Source organism: Malaya genurostris, chromosome 3 (genome assembly GCF_030247185.1).
Source record: "Malaya genurostris strain Urasoe2022 chromosome 3, Malgen_1.1, whole genome shotgun sequence".
NCBI lineage: Eukaryota > Metazoa > Arthropoda > Insecta > Diptera > Culicidae > Malaya > Malaya genurostris.
This window is the reverse complement of record NC_080572.1, coordinates 176519389-176536799: the sequence shown is the minus strand read 5'-3', so window position 1 is coordinate 176536799 and position 17411 is coordinate 176519389. Positions and strand designations below refer to the sequence as shown.

General features: G+C 37.8%; 1 protein-coding gene across 5 annotated transcripts in view; it reads left to right on the top strand.

Moving 5' to 3' along the window:
• Positions 1-17411, top strand: part of LOC131438847 (protein grainyhead) — a 454054-nt gene that overhangs the window by 290510 nt on the left and 146133 nt on the right. Inside the window, exons 2-3 of one of the 5 annotated variants that reach the window (XM_058609184.1) lie at positions 9245-9343; positions 9468-9833. The exons of the other annotated variants lie outside the window; for them this stretch is intronic. Coding sequence (XP_058465167.1) covers positions 9276-9343; positions 9468-9833 — 434 coding nt within the window. The 5' untranslated portion in view covers positions 9245-9275. The remainder of the gene's footprint in view (positions 1-9244; positions 9344-9467; positions 9834-17411) is intronic. 5 annotated transcript variants of the gene reach the window in all.

Sequence of the window (17411 nt, the reverse complement as noted above, 5' to 3'; positions counted from 1 at the left end):
ATTTTTTCCCTTCTTTCGACTTCCATGTTGATTGTTTACAAAGTACAGTCGATTTGCGGAGTGTCGAAAATAATACGTGAAGCTAACAAAATTTCCGACACATGGGCGCCAAGAACTTCCAAATCCGTCCACCATGAGCACTACAATATGAGCAAAAGTTTGTTCTAATTCTGAATGAAGCAAGCTTAGACCCGAGAAATGACATAGTAGGATTGTTTATATTCATAGTCAAATAGTGCACGAAAATATTTGTAGTATATGTTTTGCACCCTCCAAGTTTTATTTATAAATAACACGTTTCCAGATTTTACGTGTTGATATAGCGATAGTGGAGATTTTTTTAATGATTTGCAATATCTAGACCAGCTATTCCCAACCTTTGGTTCGTGGAGCTCGAGGTCCGCGAAGTAGTTCTTAAAGGTCGCGAATCATTTTCATGACATTTTTCTCTGTCAGTAATTGTTCCTAGTAATACGTGTTATTGTGCTGACTCGAATTCAGCTTAAAACAGTTTTAATCCAACATAATCTCAACCTAGTAAATATATTTCCAGCGCACAAAATTAGTTTCTAGCTTAATATATGTTTTACAACTTCGCCTGGATTCCATAGAAGATCATAGAAAGTGAGTTTTTGTCATACGTTAAACCTAAGCATTTTGCTTGATCAGGTCATGTCAATCCCAGGCCATTCAATTTGATAACGTGATTATTGTTTGGTTTAGAAAATGAAGCTCTGTGCTTATGAGGAAAAATAATTAATTGCGCTTTTGCTGCATTTGGTTCAATTTTCCATTTTGACAGATAATGATAATCATGGATCTAAGAACAGCTACACGGATTCAAATCCATTGCCGGTACCATAATTGAGAAATCATGAAAATCATGGAACATTACTTCTCATGAGACCTTGCCTATTACTGATGATGTTGTGAGCGAATCACATAAAAGATTCCATGATTTAAATCATTTTGATCAAAATATCATTAATAATAGTGATGATCTCATGATTTTCATAATTTCCTAATCATGGTACCGGCAATGGATTTTTATCCGCATAGTGACTACAGATCACTTGTTGATTTCTACATGTGTTTAACAGACCTGTATCGTCACAGAACAGAGATTGCTGACAACCATCACACAGTGGTGAAAAATAGACAAAAAAAACCTGTTTTAATCCACCTAGTGGTGCAATGATGCCTTTCTCATATCAATCATACTATCATACCTATGTAAAACTGTGGTATTCTTCAAAATTATTTTTCTTCGATTCTTAAAAGATTAATCGAAATAGATTTGTTTGACCGTCTACTGATAAAAACTATCAATTGGAAAAGATTTGAGGTCGATTTAGAAAACTTTTTACGGTTTTTCGCTCTTTTCAGTGATGGTATAAAATTTTTAACACACTTTACCCTATATTTCCGGATCCGGAAGTCGGATCCGGATAAAATTCAGGAATTACGTATGGGACCACAGGAACTTTCATTTGAACCTAAGTTTGTGAAAATCGGTCGCGCCATCTATGAGAAATATTAGAACACATATTTTCATTTTTTTGCACATTTTACCCCATAAAGTTAGTGCAAAAAACGTTACATACACACATACGCACATACCCCCCCCACACACACACACACACACACACACACACACACACACACACACACACACACACACACACACACACACACACACACACACACACACACACACACACACACACACACACACACACACACACACACACACACACACACACACACACACACACACACACACACACACACAGACATTTTTCGTACTCGACGAACTGAGTCGAATGGGATATGACACTCGGCCCTTCGGGCCTCGGTTCAAACGTCGGTTTTCACAGTGATTGCATAACCAAAAACCTGTTTTAATCCACCTAGTGGTGTAATGATGCCTTTCTCATATCAATCATACTATCATATATAATACTGTGGTATTCTTCAAAATTATTTTTCTTCGATTCTTAAAAGAATAACCGAAATCGGTTTGTTTGACCGTCTACTGATAAAAACCATCAAATTGGAAAAGATTTGAGGTCGATTTAGAAATTTTTTTAAGGTTTTTACCCATTTTCAGTGATGGTATACAATTTTTAACACATTTTACCCCATATTTCCGGATCCGGAAGTCGGATCCGCATGAAATTCAGGAACAACGCATGGGACTACAGGACCTTTCATTTGAACCTAAGTTTGTGAAAATCGCTCGCGCCATCTATGAGAAAAGTTAGAACACATATTTTCTTTATTTTGCACATTTTACCCCATAACTCCCGAACCGGAAGTCAGATCCAAATAATATTCGGGAATTTTGTATGGGACCACAAGACCTTCCATTTGAATCTAAGTTTGTAAAAATCGGTTCAGCCATCTCCGAGAAAAGTTAGTGCAAAAAACGTTACATACACACATACGCACATACACACACACATACACACACACACACACACATTTTGCGTACTCGACGAACTGAGTCGAATGGTATATGACACTCGGCCCTCCGGGCCTCGGTTCAAAAGTCGGTTTTCACAGTGATTGCATAACCTTTCTATATGAGAAAGGCAAAACAGGACGATTTTTTGGAGGCATGATACAGCTTCAGTAAAATCGATTCCATGTATTTCATCATGTGCTATCATGATCATTTTACCCCAAGATCCCTCTTTGTACTGTATTGTATTCAAGCTTAACTCTATTACCGAAGTATTTGCAGAAGAGCGAATAGAGTGTTTGTTATAGTTTTAATGACAGCAGCAAACTCGTTGTACCGTTTTACCCCATTTCTTTTCCAGTTATAATATTCAGTTGAAATATGATCTACAATCAAAAAGCATATTCAATACGATCTATCAATATGGGAGTGACAGTAGTAATCTGTTTAACCCGTTTTACTTCAATTTATTTCATAAAGTGTTTAATTTTCATCATTGGTTTCATTTTCTTTCGTATTCCGGAAGGAGGCTGATTGCGGTTAATGAAAATCGATATTATGAAGAAAGACCTAAAAATAAGATTACAAATGCCTTCAATGACCGCACGAATCTTGTTACCCCGTTTAACCCAATTTATTTCAATAGTCATATTTCTGGTTCAAAAAGAATCAAAGAAAGTTCTCCCAGCGATACAATTTATAAGATACAGGGTTAAAATAGGCTAAAAGGGCTTAAACGGACTATATTCTAGCGGTCATTGAATCTATTTGTAATCTTATTTTTAGGCCTTTCTCCGTAATAAAAAATCGATTTTAACCAACCTCAAATAGCCTCCTAACGGAATGCGAAATAAAGTTCACCCAGGAATACAACTAATAAAAAAAAATTGGGGTAAATGGGGTTAAACGGGCTAGTACTGTAGCACGGCGTAGCACGATTCATACGATCATGGAGACTATTTTTTGAGGTTATATGCGAACCATAGAACTGTCTTGTTTAATCATAATTGGTCCAAATTCCGATCAGTAGAACTTTTGTTTCTGTAAATTCATGGAAGAACGACTTGGGGTAAAACAGAATACAGTTATTTGCGGTCTTTCGTAGTAAAGTCTGAAAAAAGAGAAATTGGAACAAAACAGACATTATAGTGAATTATGTGGATCTTGTAATAATCATCAATCGATTCTACGGTAAATTTGGCATGCTGTGATAAAAAAAAATCTCATTAATATAAGACGTCATTCTCAACATTATATTTCTCTCAAAAGTTCACTGATAGAATAAAGTAAACTAACCGGTCGATAGCTTGATGTTTGTGCTGGTTTTTTATCGGGTTTGAGGATAGGCATCAGAGATGGCATTTTACCAGAGTTATACACGCTAGAGTCAGATTTTTGCCACACCGAGGATGCAAAAAACGAATCACCGCACAAAGAGGAAAGCGCACTTCTTCTCAGTGTCGAATAGACAGCATTTGAGTGTGTGCTTGTGGTTAAAGCAGCTGGCGCGAGTGAAACACATTCTCTTCGCATGAATCGCTCACACGCGCTCTCGTCTAAATACACCCAAGTGACCACTGCCGCGTGATGGTGAGCGAACACTTCTGTGAACTTCAATTAATATAGAGTAGATCTGGCCTTGCTATGAAAAATTTGCAAGGAAAACCGAAAATTTTACGATAAATTGTTTTATTTTGCTGATTTTGCGTATCCACGCTTCATCTACGAAAACCATACAGCAGAGTGCTCACCGGCGTGTACACCTCTGTGAAAGTATCTGCATCCACCTCAGAGAATTTATTAGCTAATGCTCTAGCACTTTGGTGCGATTCAGTGGAAGAGGTAAAAGGAAATAAACAAACGCACTCATGATGCGTGCACACTTACACAACAGTGGTGTATAAATGTGAAAGAGAAGAGCTCTCGTTGAAGTTGTCAGTGCGAGGGGAGAAATTTTGCTTGCTCTTCGTCACACAGAGGAGATAGACATCTCTGATTAAGCATTACCGTGAAAAACACGGCTGTCTCAGTCTTATAATACAAACGAATGTTGTTTACTGTCCGACGCTTCGGCCTTTTCTGTAGGCCTTTTTCAAGGAAAACAGAAAAATTTTATTGTGTTAAATTGACAAAAACATAAAAACAATGAGCTTATCAACGTTATTAGGTAACGTTATCGTTGAAAAGCTCAGCAAAGTGCTGTGTAGAGTAAAGTAGTATTGGTGTTCATCGGAGAGTTGTCATTTCTATAAACGATAGACTTTAGTAAGTTTTTACATTGTATTATTTGTTCAGCGCTTTATGTTTTTGTCAATGTAACACAATAAAATTTTCCAGTTTTCCTTGAAAAAGGCCTGCAACCAAGAGCCGAAACGTCGGACAGTAAACAACATTCGTTTGTATTATAAGACTGAGACAGCCGTTTTCCTGTTTTCCACGATTATCACCCCAGTCGAAATCAAGTATAAACTCGAAAGATAGGCATTACTTAAGCGTTTTTCCATCTAATGGGAACAATTGTTGAACATTTTTAACCAAGAGTCTCAAGGCAACATCGGGAAGATTTTTAATAAGAATATTAAAGATTCTATCATTACCAGGAGCCTTCATGTTTTTAAGTTTCTTAATTATTGACAGAATTTCATCAATCTTGTAACAATACTTGAGTTTGAATATTGATCATATTCCAGTGAGACTTCATTTTCAATAGGACTCACAACGTTTCAATTCGAATTGTGGACACTCTCGAACTGCTGAGCAAGTTTTTGAGCTCTTTCGTTGTTTGTAAGAAGTATTTGATTTCCTCCCTTGAGAGGAGGAATTGTTTTTTTAAGAACCTTAGAAAATTTTCAGAAAGGTTTGGAATATATGGCTTAATTTGTTCAACTTCTCTAGCGAAATTTTCGTTTCGCGAAAGAGTAACCCTATATTTGATATCTTGTTGTAAATCCTTAACTATGGTTTTCATAGCAGGATCACGAGAGCGTTGATATTGTCGTCGACGAACTTTCTTCAGACGAACAAGTAGCTAAAGATTGTCATTGGTGATAGGGCAATCAAATTTAGTTCGAGCTTTGGAAACTGAAAGATTCCTAGCTTCAATTATGTAATGATTCAAATTTTCTGTGTCGTTGTTCGTAGGATTTTCTAAAATAACTTCATGATTCACATGATTTTCAATGTGAGATCTGTATTCAAACCAATCAGCTATATAATAGTTCAATATAACACATGGATCAATAAGTCCCGAGACTAACAATGGAAACAACATTTTTTTGCTAAATTTTTTCAATTCATCAACATAATCACCTTTTAGGGTGATCTTTTTCCCTGGAGCATTTTTTTAAGATCAGCAAAGAGCCAGTAGTCACTGGGGGCTAAATCTGGCGAGTATGGGGGGGTGGGAAAGCAGATCAAAGCCCAATTCGTAAAATTTCGCCATTGTTTTCATCGACTTGTGGCAGGGTGCATTTTGTTCCATCGAAAGCAATCGCGGCACCCACTTGGAAAAAACCTTTTTCATGCTCAATTTTTCATGAAGCATAGTAAATACACTGATATCTGTGTCATCTCAGCAATCTCACGGAGCTTCACTTTACGATCTTTCATTATAATTTTTGTCACTTCACTCACATTTTCCGGTGTAACGGCTTCCACAGGTCTACCCGAGCGTTCCGCGTCATTTGTGTCGGTACGACCACGTTTAAACTCGGCGAACCACCGACAAATCGTTGCTTTTGATGGACAAGAGTCCGGATAACATTTTTCAATCCATTGTTTCGTTTGCACGGTGTTTTTACCCATTAGAAAACAATGTTTTTTCAAAACACGAAACTCGGTTTTCCATTTTTTTAACAAACTACAAAACGACTTTACTCCAACCTCGATAACTCAGCTGTTTCTGGTCGGATCGACTTAAAATTTTGACCCGTTTCAAGCAAAGGTTAGTACTCTAGAAAGACGTGGTTACTGGTTTACTACGAGCGCCATCTCTGCTTTAGTCTCGGGACTTATTGATCCATGTGTTAGAACTATTTGGATTAATTATCGGAAAATCTGAATGTTACAGAAAGATGACCTGAGTCAAATTCAGCGAGAATAATCTGTTCACTACGAATGTTACTTTGATCTGTTAGAACAAGATCAATTGTAGAGGGGAAGAGAAACAAGTCGGGCTACCGAGATAAAGAAATGAAAAATAACCAGCAGAGAATGAAGTATTTTTCTATTCCAGTTATTTTGCCCACAGTTTCGCTGAACATGCAGTTACTTATTCTATCACGAAAAATTTATTTGTTCACGAGCGTATTTTAATAGCAAATATGTTCTAGCGATAAAATAGACTTCATGAATCTAATCCATAGATAATGATTATTGTAGTACTATGCAAAAATTGTTTTAATTTTGTTTCGAGTGTAGTGTCATTCGTCTCTCATTGTGTGTACGAAAACAAACAAAGCAACCAAAAATTTATACCTCTCTTATCTAGGCATTGAAATTCTCCTCGATTTACATTAAAACATTACGAATCGAAACAGCAAACTTCCAACTTCTAAGCGTTGTTGTTTTGATTGTTAATCAAATTATCACTTCAAGTTTGTTGCCGATAAAAATTTCTTAGAATTCATTTGAATAAAATCACTTGGGTTTCGTCGCGGCGCTGCAGCACGTCATCGATGGAAAAAATATTGATTACCTCTGGTGGAATAAATTCACAATGAATAACGGCTAACTAGTAAGCTGTCAACTTCGCATACATCTACCGAATTGCGTAGTGGGAAGCCATTTTTCATCTTCGCATCCACGGTGTTGATGTGTGTCATTCTCGAAGCACCGCATACTCATTGGTAGTATGATGTTTCAAAATGCCACCGACAACCACCAGGCTTAGCCGTGCGATTATCGATAGCCCACATAGCCAGCGGCGGCAGCCACGGCAGACTGATTCGGTAGTCACCTGTCCAGAAGATACCGGCATGTTCGATGCAACGATGCAGCTAAAACCGTGTACGTGATGGGGCAGTATGAAAACAACGAGAAGCATCTTACGTAACGGCTAATTGATCCCTCGAGGTAATTTATTTAAATAATGCTAACAATCCTCGGTGTCGCAACATAATTAAAATTTGTTCGCAGCCTGTTGACTGTTGCTAGTTCAACCTGAACGATGTTGACGCTAATCTGGTGCTGAAAATCAATTACTAGGTATATACCGCATGTTTCTGTCATTCAATTGAATAAAACTAACTTAGTGACAAATTGAAGAAATGGAACATAATCGAATATACAAACGAGACATTCCAATAATGAAATTTCCGGGAAATATAGAGTTACTAAGCCTTGAAGTAATAGAAACAGTTGAAAATTTTCACAAGTAACAAACAACGATTAATATTCCTTTACCACTTGGCAATGCCACTCACCTTCAGGACTGAATATCGCAAAGAATTTGTTTACGATCTAAGAACAATAAAAGGGCGGGTATTTCTGGCTCTCCAAGCAGTTCCGAGTCGGTCAGCTTCCCGGCCCCGCACTGATTATTGATAAATGGTCTAAGGGCAACTGGGAAAATAAACAAAAACGGACTGATTTACGATCGCCAATAAAATTACTACCACTAGAAATTAGCATACAAATAAAAAAAAGTCCTCGCTTTGCACATGCGATTAGACTAGGCTAGTCGGGGCGGTGCAACTCAACCGAGTAGGTACAGGTCGCATGACGGAACTGCCTCAAGTTACATTGCACTCATACGGCCGACCGTTGCAAACCAGAACTCAATTATGCCGCCCTTCGTCCCGATCCGACCGGTCCCGATTCCGCCATTCAAACGAAAGTGTGGGGCCACGTGCCCTCAAATGGATGAAATGTGTCTGCCGAGCCGATTCTCACTCTCTCGATCTCGTTCTCGGCCGGATCGTGAGATAATTACGATCAATTTCGAGATTTATTCGCCCCTCGGAGTCAAAAACATAAGTAAACAATTTAGTGGGTACGGCGGCGAGTGCCGATCAGGGAAACGGTTACAACCGACCGAAGCGACCTGCGGACCCACATGCCGGACTATACGCTCATGTGATAAAGGCAAAAAAAATTAAGCTGAAGCTGTAATTTATGTTGCATGCTCGTGTCGGACAAGTTTATCCCGTGTGCAACGGTTTTTTTATGCTCGTTTCGATCAAGGCAAATTGCAACGAATAAAAAAATCATCCAAAATCATGTAACGTACTAAAACCCCTCCGATCTCTTTCTCCAACTCCGGGACCCCGAGCATCCGGGGGTTGGAAGGTTCGACACTGCACGGAAGGAGCAAAATCGAGAGCTGCGCGAAATTCGATACCTTTGAAGTGTTGATACCGTGCCAAGCGAGGTGGAATGTTGCAGTTGCGGTAAAAAAAAAGTGGAGGTCAAAATGTGGCCTCGACGAGCGTTTCTGGGTATTCCGTAAGCGAAATATCGATACACTTTTTATATGCTCGATTCTCCTAGCGCTTGTTTACACCCCTGAGCTCTTCTTTCATTTGACCTTCGCCGTTTACTGGAATTTGAAAGATCGATATCAACTTTCCTGCAAGGCACTTGGAAATATCAAGAAAAAAACACTCACCCGTAGTTAAGATCCTTAGTTAGCATAAATGAATCATTTGCCTACAGATAAATACTGAACTAAAGAAGCACTGATGAAGGCATTCCTCTCGACGTAGCTCGATTAAAAGCAATGAAAACAAAAATAAAATCAATTCCACTCCGCCCAACCTCTTTTGTAAAACTTTTCCGCAGTCGACGAATCTCATCGCATCCCGAATCACCGATGTCGGCCGATCCGGTGAACAGTGATAGCATCGCACACATCAGCGCCACCCAAGCAGCGTATGCACGGTAAGTACAATTGAATTCCGATAGTAAGTCCCTCCAAGGAAGGGGGAATCATCTCCATCCATGCCCAACTGCAAATACAATAGACGGTACCCTTTTCTACATGTCTTCGGTTCTGCATTTGCAGATATTATGAACACCCACTGACAACCGCTACCTCCTCGATGCTGAACGTCAATACCAGCAACGCCAACAGCAGTTCCGCTACCAACCACAACAACAACCACCACAGCAACAGCAGCGGTTCACAATCGTCGCCGGAAGACGATAGTAACAATACTCAGTCTAGTCTTACCCTCAATTCCCTTACCCATCATCATCATCATCATCACCAGCATCAGCAGCAGCAGCAACAGCAGACTCACCAGCATCAGCCACAACACCATCAAGTTCAACAGCAGCAGCAGCAGCAAATTCATCAACTTCACAACAATAACGGCACCTTCATCTACGAGTACTACAAGGTCCAGGACAAGGACGGACTTCAATGGAGGTAACATTCAATTACCCCCACTTTCTCCTCTTATCAGATATCGGATTGCTAGACCACACACCCACACCGTCGCTCTATCCCTCTCTCTCTCACACACACGCACACAAATCACTATTCGCCGATGAAATTCTATTACAACCAAACACGCCCTTGAATCGGACACTGTGAAAATATCAAGGTTTATCATACGGGGTTCGGCATTATGAGAAAGCTATGTGATTGGATGGGAAAGGACCCGCAAATAGGTCGCCGGTTGTTTGGCGGGTGGTCTTCCCGTGGGATTCACTAACAGTATACAGAGGAATGTTTTGTGCCCTGCCCACGGTTGCTAGAATACAAGACGAATTGCAAATTTTTCATTTTATTTTCAATATTGCAACCAAGACCTCGGATTCCGGAGCGCTTATGTTTCTATCATCCGAGAAGAGACGCGTTGATGAATACTTCTCGAAATAAAGAAAAATATTAACAATTATGAAATTAAATTATTGCATCCGATGTACTGGATTTTGAAAATGAGGTTTATTCATTAAGGCACATGAGCTTTTCTTTACCATAACGCCATTTTTTCTTAATCAGGAAAAGTTGTTCTGAAAATTAATAAGTCTAACAATCTTACTTTTCATTACATTTCGTCCTACACTCGACAGTGCACAACAGTTCATATTGAACTGTTATGCCACATAGCAGTCCAACATTAATCACTTAATTCTATTTGAAAAAAACTTGAGGTTCCTATATGGAAAGCCACGTCAAGACAGAAGGTCTCGAATAGGATCGTTGGGTGATTTTCACCTGGTTTGCAAGTAGGCCTAACTGAGACCTGAATATAATACTGATTAGTGGTTTTATTTTCTCGTATAATCTATTTTCAACTTTATCAATAAACACCCAAATCTCCGTTTACGTAAACTTTTTACGAAACTCTTTTCACGAACAAAATCCCAAATAACGTGAACTTTTTTTACGAACCTACTTCGTAGAAAGATTTTGGCATACAATGAAAATCATTTCCCGCTCATTTATATTCCATGGAAATTACTACAATATGGGTATTTTCGGAATGGGTTTGATGAGTAGATGTCGGAAAACGATGTTCGAGGTGGTTCTGAATTCCAAGATGGCGACATCTGGTTTATTGATATTCCTTGAAAACCCTTACCATATGGTTATTTTTGGAACGAGTTTGATGAGTAGATGTCGGAAAATGATGTTAGAGGTGGAACTAAATTCCAATATGGCGACTTCCGGTTTATTGATATTCCTTGAAAACTTTTACAATATGGGTATTTTGGAACGAGTTTGATGAGAAATTGTAAGAGTTTTCAAGGAATAACCGGAAGCCGCCATTTTGGATTTCAGAACAATTTCAAACATCGTTTTCCTACATCCACTCATCAAACCCGTTTTGAAAATACCCATATTGTAAGGGTTTTTAAGGAATATCAATAAACCGGAAGTCGCCATCTTGGAATTCAGAACCACCTCAAACATCGTTTTCTGACATGTACTCATCAAACCCGTTCCAAGAATACTCATATTCTGATGGTTTATCACGAATATCGATGAACCGGAAGTCGCCATCTTGGAAATTTATGCGACCTAGGACATCCTTTTCCTGCAAATACTAATAATTTGTGTTCCATAGCTATCCATTATATTATACATGTCCAATAATATACATACATATGAAAAACTTTTTTTACGTTGAAAATTCCAAATAACGTAAACTTTTTTTACGTCATAATTTGATTTACTAAGTCCCGATTATTACGTAAATGGAGGTTTGGGTGTATTTTCCAAAAGAATGATACCGTCCAGATTATTAATTGGAAGGGCTGGAAAAATCAAAATTATCATCAAATCTTGATCACTATCGAAGAATACTGCTTGTGATCATTCCCACACAGTTCGAAAAATTCTAGTGATTTTATATCTTATCAGATGCACATAAATGGAGCGTCATATTTCACACAAATTTATATTCAAGAACATGTAAAATTGTGTGATTTGAAAATTACATGGCTTTAAAACGAAAGGAATAAGATTCAAAAGATCGACATCAACAACGCGACTTGAACCGGAAAACATTAGATCACAAAGCACACCAGTTAGTCGACTGAGCCACGGAAGCACATATCTGTTTGGCTGGTAAATCGTGCATATAAATTCATACAGTCTTACTTGCTAGTCGAGTGCAAACTACACTCGGAGCCAGTAAATTTCTGTACGAATGGAATATTATGGCATTTGAGAAGTTGAGTAGTTATGAATTAAGTCGTTTGAAGAATTATGTCATCTGTAAAATTTATAATTTCTTTCTGTTCACTGAAGATCACTACTGATCTGATCTTTCAAAGATTAATTGGTCAGTATTCGTTGAATCACATAGATCAAAATCAATACTGATCTTGAGTCACAAAAAATCGGTAGTGATTTTGAATTACTATTATTCCTGACTCCTGTAAGATCAAATCACTGGACTATTCGATCTGCTTTGAGCATTGTGGAAGAAATTCATATATAAGCAAGATCAAGCATGATTTCCGATTGATTTACATTTAAAATCATTGATATTGTTTTTAAACCGGTGAGGGGTGTGAAAATTAGTGACTACAGTACTGCCCATACTTGCATATCAGTCTCATATGGAAAATCGGCATGTCGAGAAAAAAGACGATAAAAATTTTATTTCTGAATTTTTTGATTTATTATGCTGCCTAATGCTAAATCATGGTATTATTACATGAAACATCGGTAATACACCTTTGCTATTCCAATATTGCAACAAATGAAATTATTGAAATTTGCACTGAATGGGACTGATATGCGGGTACTTTGCATATGGGACTGATATGAGTTGATATTTTTTTCACATTTTACTAAAGAAACCCTCAACTTTTATTGCAATTTCCGATAGTACATTGAGGATAGATTTCATTCCTCAAGCTAACTCAAAATTGGCGAAAATCGATATGGGACTGATATGCGAGTATGAGCACAGTAATCCTACAGAAATTTATAAGTAAGAATAACGCGTGTCAATGAGACTTTTAGAATTTAGTGATGAAAAAACAGCACATTTCACAGTACGCATTTTTCTAAAAATAGTCAATAAAAAACAAGAGCAAATAAATTTGTTCAGCATCTTACGAGGAAAACAGATTGAAAAAATCACATGCGAATACAACTATGTAATGAAAACCACGAAAAAGCCACCGTAGTTAGATCCTATCCGGGTAAATCGTTTTGCCAATTAAACTATCCTGCATGTAAAACACACGAAGAAACAGTCTAACTGAATCAACGAACCTAGCATGTTTAGCTGGGCTCGAGCGCCACGGCGCACAGTGATGCCTCTCCATACAAAAGTTGAAAAAAACATAAATACGTCGATAAACGTCAGCTGGATGATTTTTTTTAATAATTTGAGATCTCTGAATATATTTCCATCTTGATAATGTATGACAAAATATTCGATCCACCAAAAAGTGACATGATGCACCGTTCGCTATGGACTGGAAAATGACGACTTTTTTTAATAAATTAACTTGTGTATTTTTATTTATTTCGTAATTGATTAGGAGCTTTAACTAATGTTTCAAATAATGATTAAACCTATGTGGAAAATGTATAAACAGGAAAAAAAAATCTTCATATATCTTGAAAATATCAATCTTCTCCAGAAGGGCTTATCTTTATATTTTTATTTTCTGTTATGTTGTAACATACAACTGATGTAGTTTATTGCACTATGATTGAAGATGGGAGAGTAACTATCAAAAAAGTGTTTTTTTAACAAAAATACCAATTTTTGGAAAATGCTCTGCATTTTGCTTTTTTTAAGTTTTTCGACTTTATGAAAGAACACAAACACACGTACAAAATAAAACCGCTTTATTAATAATAGTTGATTTTTATTATGTTAAAGTATCTTATTAAACTATGTAAAATAAAAAATGACGCTGACCAAACATGCATGAAGTGGTTTTCGTGGTTCGAATTTGGGAATTTTTATATGGAAAGAAAGTTCCGGAGAACAGAAAAAGTGCATGTGGTGGGATCAACTGGGTGCTATTTATTATGAGCTACTCAAATGCGTTTGGACAGAGCATTGCAAGAAAAGCGGACGCAATATGAAGATCTTCATGGCATAGTATTTTTGCTTCATGACAATGGAAGACTCCATGCTTCGAAAGTTCTAAAAGTTTTTTTTTATAATCGCTGCAATGAAAAGTTCAGCCCCAGCCACCATTTTTTGTCAGACATTGTTTCATACGGTTGCCATTTGCTTAAATCCATGGCGCATAACTTGTCAGATCAGTTTCAAAAACTACGACACCACCAAAAATTGGATCGATTCATTTGTCGAATCTGAGGAAAAGGAATTATTCAAATGTGGTATCCGAGTCTTAGTGGTGGTATATAACGATGGACTATACTTTGAAAATCGATGGACTATACTTTTAAAAACGGTACTGCAATGATACTAAAAATCATGAAACTTCAATAATTTATTTAAACGCCTGATATATTATAAATAGATTTATATAACGACATTTATATAGCTATTTTATATTATTAATGTTGTAAATATTCTGATTCCATTTATCATAAAGCCGTTTATTTAAATTTTACTGACACCGACTTCAGATACAAAAGTCAGGCCCTTGTTTCTGGGATTTTTATTGTCGACCCCGCAAACTATTGAAAATAACCTTTAAGGTGCAGAAATGTGCAACATCCTATAGTGGTTTCTGAAAAGTAGAGAAAAAATGCTTTAAAATCAAATACTATTGAACAATGGCAGTCCTTTCCTACCAATATAGAACTCTAATTTTTCATCCATTATAAAAATCGCAACACGAAAATTTTTCAACTTCTTTGTATAGACGCCAAACAAAAACTAATCGTACGATATGCGTCAAAATTTGACAGAAAGTGTATAAAAGTGTTGCCAACGTTGAGAGAATAAAAGTTTACCGATTGGACAAGCGCGGGAATTTTAAAATGAAAATTCCGGTTCTTTTTTGATCATAATGTACATATAGCAAAAAATTCTACGAATTACTTTCCCAAAATTAAAGAAAAAACTTGAAAAACATTTACTAATAATAGTTCAATTATAATGGACGAACAGAAAGTATGTGCGCATTAGTTTGAAGGCAGAAGGCCAAATGTTTCCAGAACAACCTTGTATCGCATGGATAAAATTGCTTGTCTTTGAATAATACAACAAGATCCGTTAATTCATTGCCGCGATAGTAATTGTTGTGGCCCGAGGGCAACATATGCTAGTGTTTAAACTGAACACCTTTTATAGCATTTTATGGCTATTTTCGTTTTATGACTCTGGCACGTTCGGTTGTGCGCTTCCCTGTAGAACCAGCCTATACCTCTAAATCTTGCAACGCTCAGTGCTCGAAGGCCTCCAAAATCTGGTCCCCTTGAGGGCCATGAGGCCTGCCTAGATCTAAGATAGTATAAAGCTCTAATCAACGCCAGCCAACTAGATCACCATCACCAAACCGATCACGGCGTGTCGCGAGTGCGCACACTTAAGTAGACCCCGCCAGATATTCTTATCTTTCGTTCATTAAATCTCGACTATATTTTCTCACATTTTCACACCTCATACCGGCTGTTTGGTTCCAAACATCGTAACGTTCTTTTTTCTAACAACACTAACCGAGCAATTGAAAACGATTTCCACTCAATACCGAAGGCCAGCACCGCTTGGCTGGTTGGCACCCCAGGGATTGGCGATAACGAACCGATCGCTTTCGAAGCTGTCAGAATTGACAGCACTGCGGTTACGGAGACAGCGAAGTGTCACTTCCGCATGTCGCGGTCAACATACAGATTGGTGCGATTTACTTGTTTCGACCAACCTTGTTTAGAAGGATTGAAATTTATGTTAATTTGATTGATGATAAACTGACCGACCATTTTCGCTGCCGCATTTATAATGGCCGGAGACGACAGACGACGATGCGCTTCTTGGCGTGAAGCTGCCTGTAGTTCAACTTTCTTCGGCAATCTAGCGAGAAGGGGATCATACTATTTTTGGAAGTGCTCACACATTGCAAACCATTGCGGAGGCAAATTGCGATTGAATATTTATGGCCTTTTATGAAAATTGCCACAGCCAACCATCGCGCGAGGTCTATTGTGTTTGTTTCCCGCTTGTACGCGCACCTTGCGGGTTTCCTGCTTCGGTCCGGGAACGCGCGGAGTGGGCATATTGGCGAGAAACCAACGATTTGCATAAAAATGATTAAACTGTTTGCGCCTTGTGTGCGTAGCATAGCTCGCGGGAAAGTGCCAGGAAAAGACCATATCGGTTGACCACTCGCACAACACAATGGCTGCACTTTTTTTTCTCTACCTAGTTGCAAGTGGTGTCGCTTTTGTCGCCAACAAGACTCAGTTAGGGCACAGTTTGCAGCAGTGACTTCAACGATCGATCGAGGAGAGAAGGGATATATGCTCGTTCTTTGTTGTTGTTGTTTCATTAATATTCAAATAAGTTCCGGAATGTCGCACAGCACATCCTGCTAAGGAATGTGAAGTTATGCTAGATACAATAGAAATGAAACTATGCGAATATGATAGTACTGAACGAGTTTGAATTAAAATGATTGTTCAAATGAGAACTACAAGTATTGGTTTCGGTACGCGGAAGTAAACTCAAAACAACTTGTCCATTATTACTCATATCTGCATGTTTGAGTTCGCAGAAGTACTATCAAAAGTATGCAATTGCTTGCCTATGTATGAATTACTCTAAAAATCCATTGTCGGTTTCGTATAGCGTTTAACTTTTTTGAGTAACTATTCATTGGAATATGAGTTAAAATTACACAAGTGGTGACTTTTCAGCCCTATTATATACATGATTTGGTTATGAAGACATTATTTGCTTCTGCAATTCTGTGATTTTTGTGTAGGGAAAATTCTAATACAGCGTTTAACATGGTACGAGCTTAAAGTCCAAATTTTTAATTCTTTGGTTGTAAAGGGTAATTTTTTAAGAGATGTAGGATATAATTTACAAAAAATCGTTATTAAAATCGATAGAACGATCATTATAATCAATGTAATGTTTGAAGTTTATTTCATGCAAATGTTGGCTCCGCTTCAGATGGCCCATGCGCAATCCGATTTTGCACATTCTCTCCAACTTATCGGCACGGGCCCATAATCCACACCAAACAATGAGTTTTTTTGTGATGCATTGGTAGCTCTTGCAATGCTTCTGGCTGGTCTTCACTCCAGATGCGGCAATTTTGTTTGTTGACATATCCATTCAATCAGAAATAAGCTTCGTCGCTGAACACTATTTTTCGATAAAAAAGTGGATCTTCCTCCAACATTGCCAGTGCCCATTCATGATTATAAACCAAATGACGATTCATGATGGAATTGTAGACCAAACTGAACAAGTTCTACAATGGCACAAGACACGATTCACGCGTGATCTGTCAAATACAGTGTTGCCAAAATGATACGAGAAAATCACCTTCTACTTCGCTGTAAGATATTGTGTTTGAGCCATCTTTCTTCATGCGGTTGCAT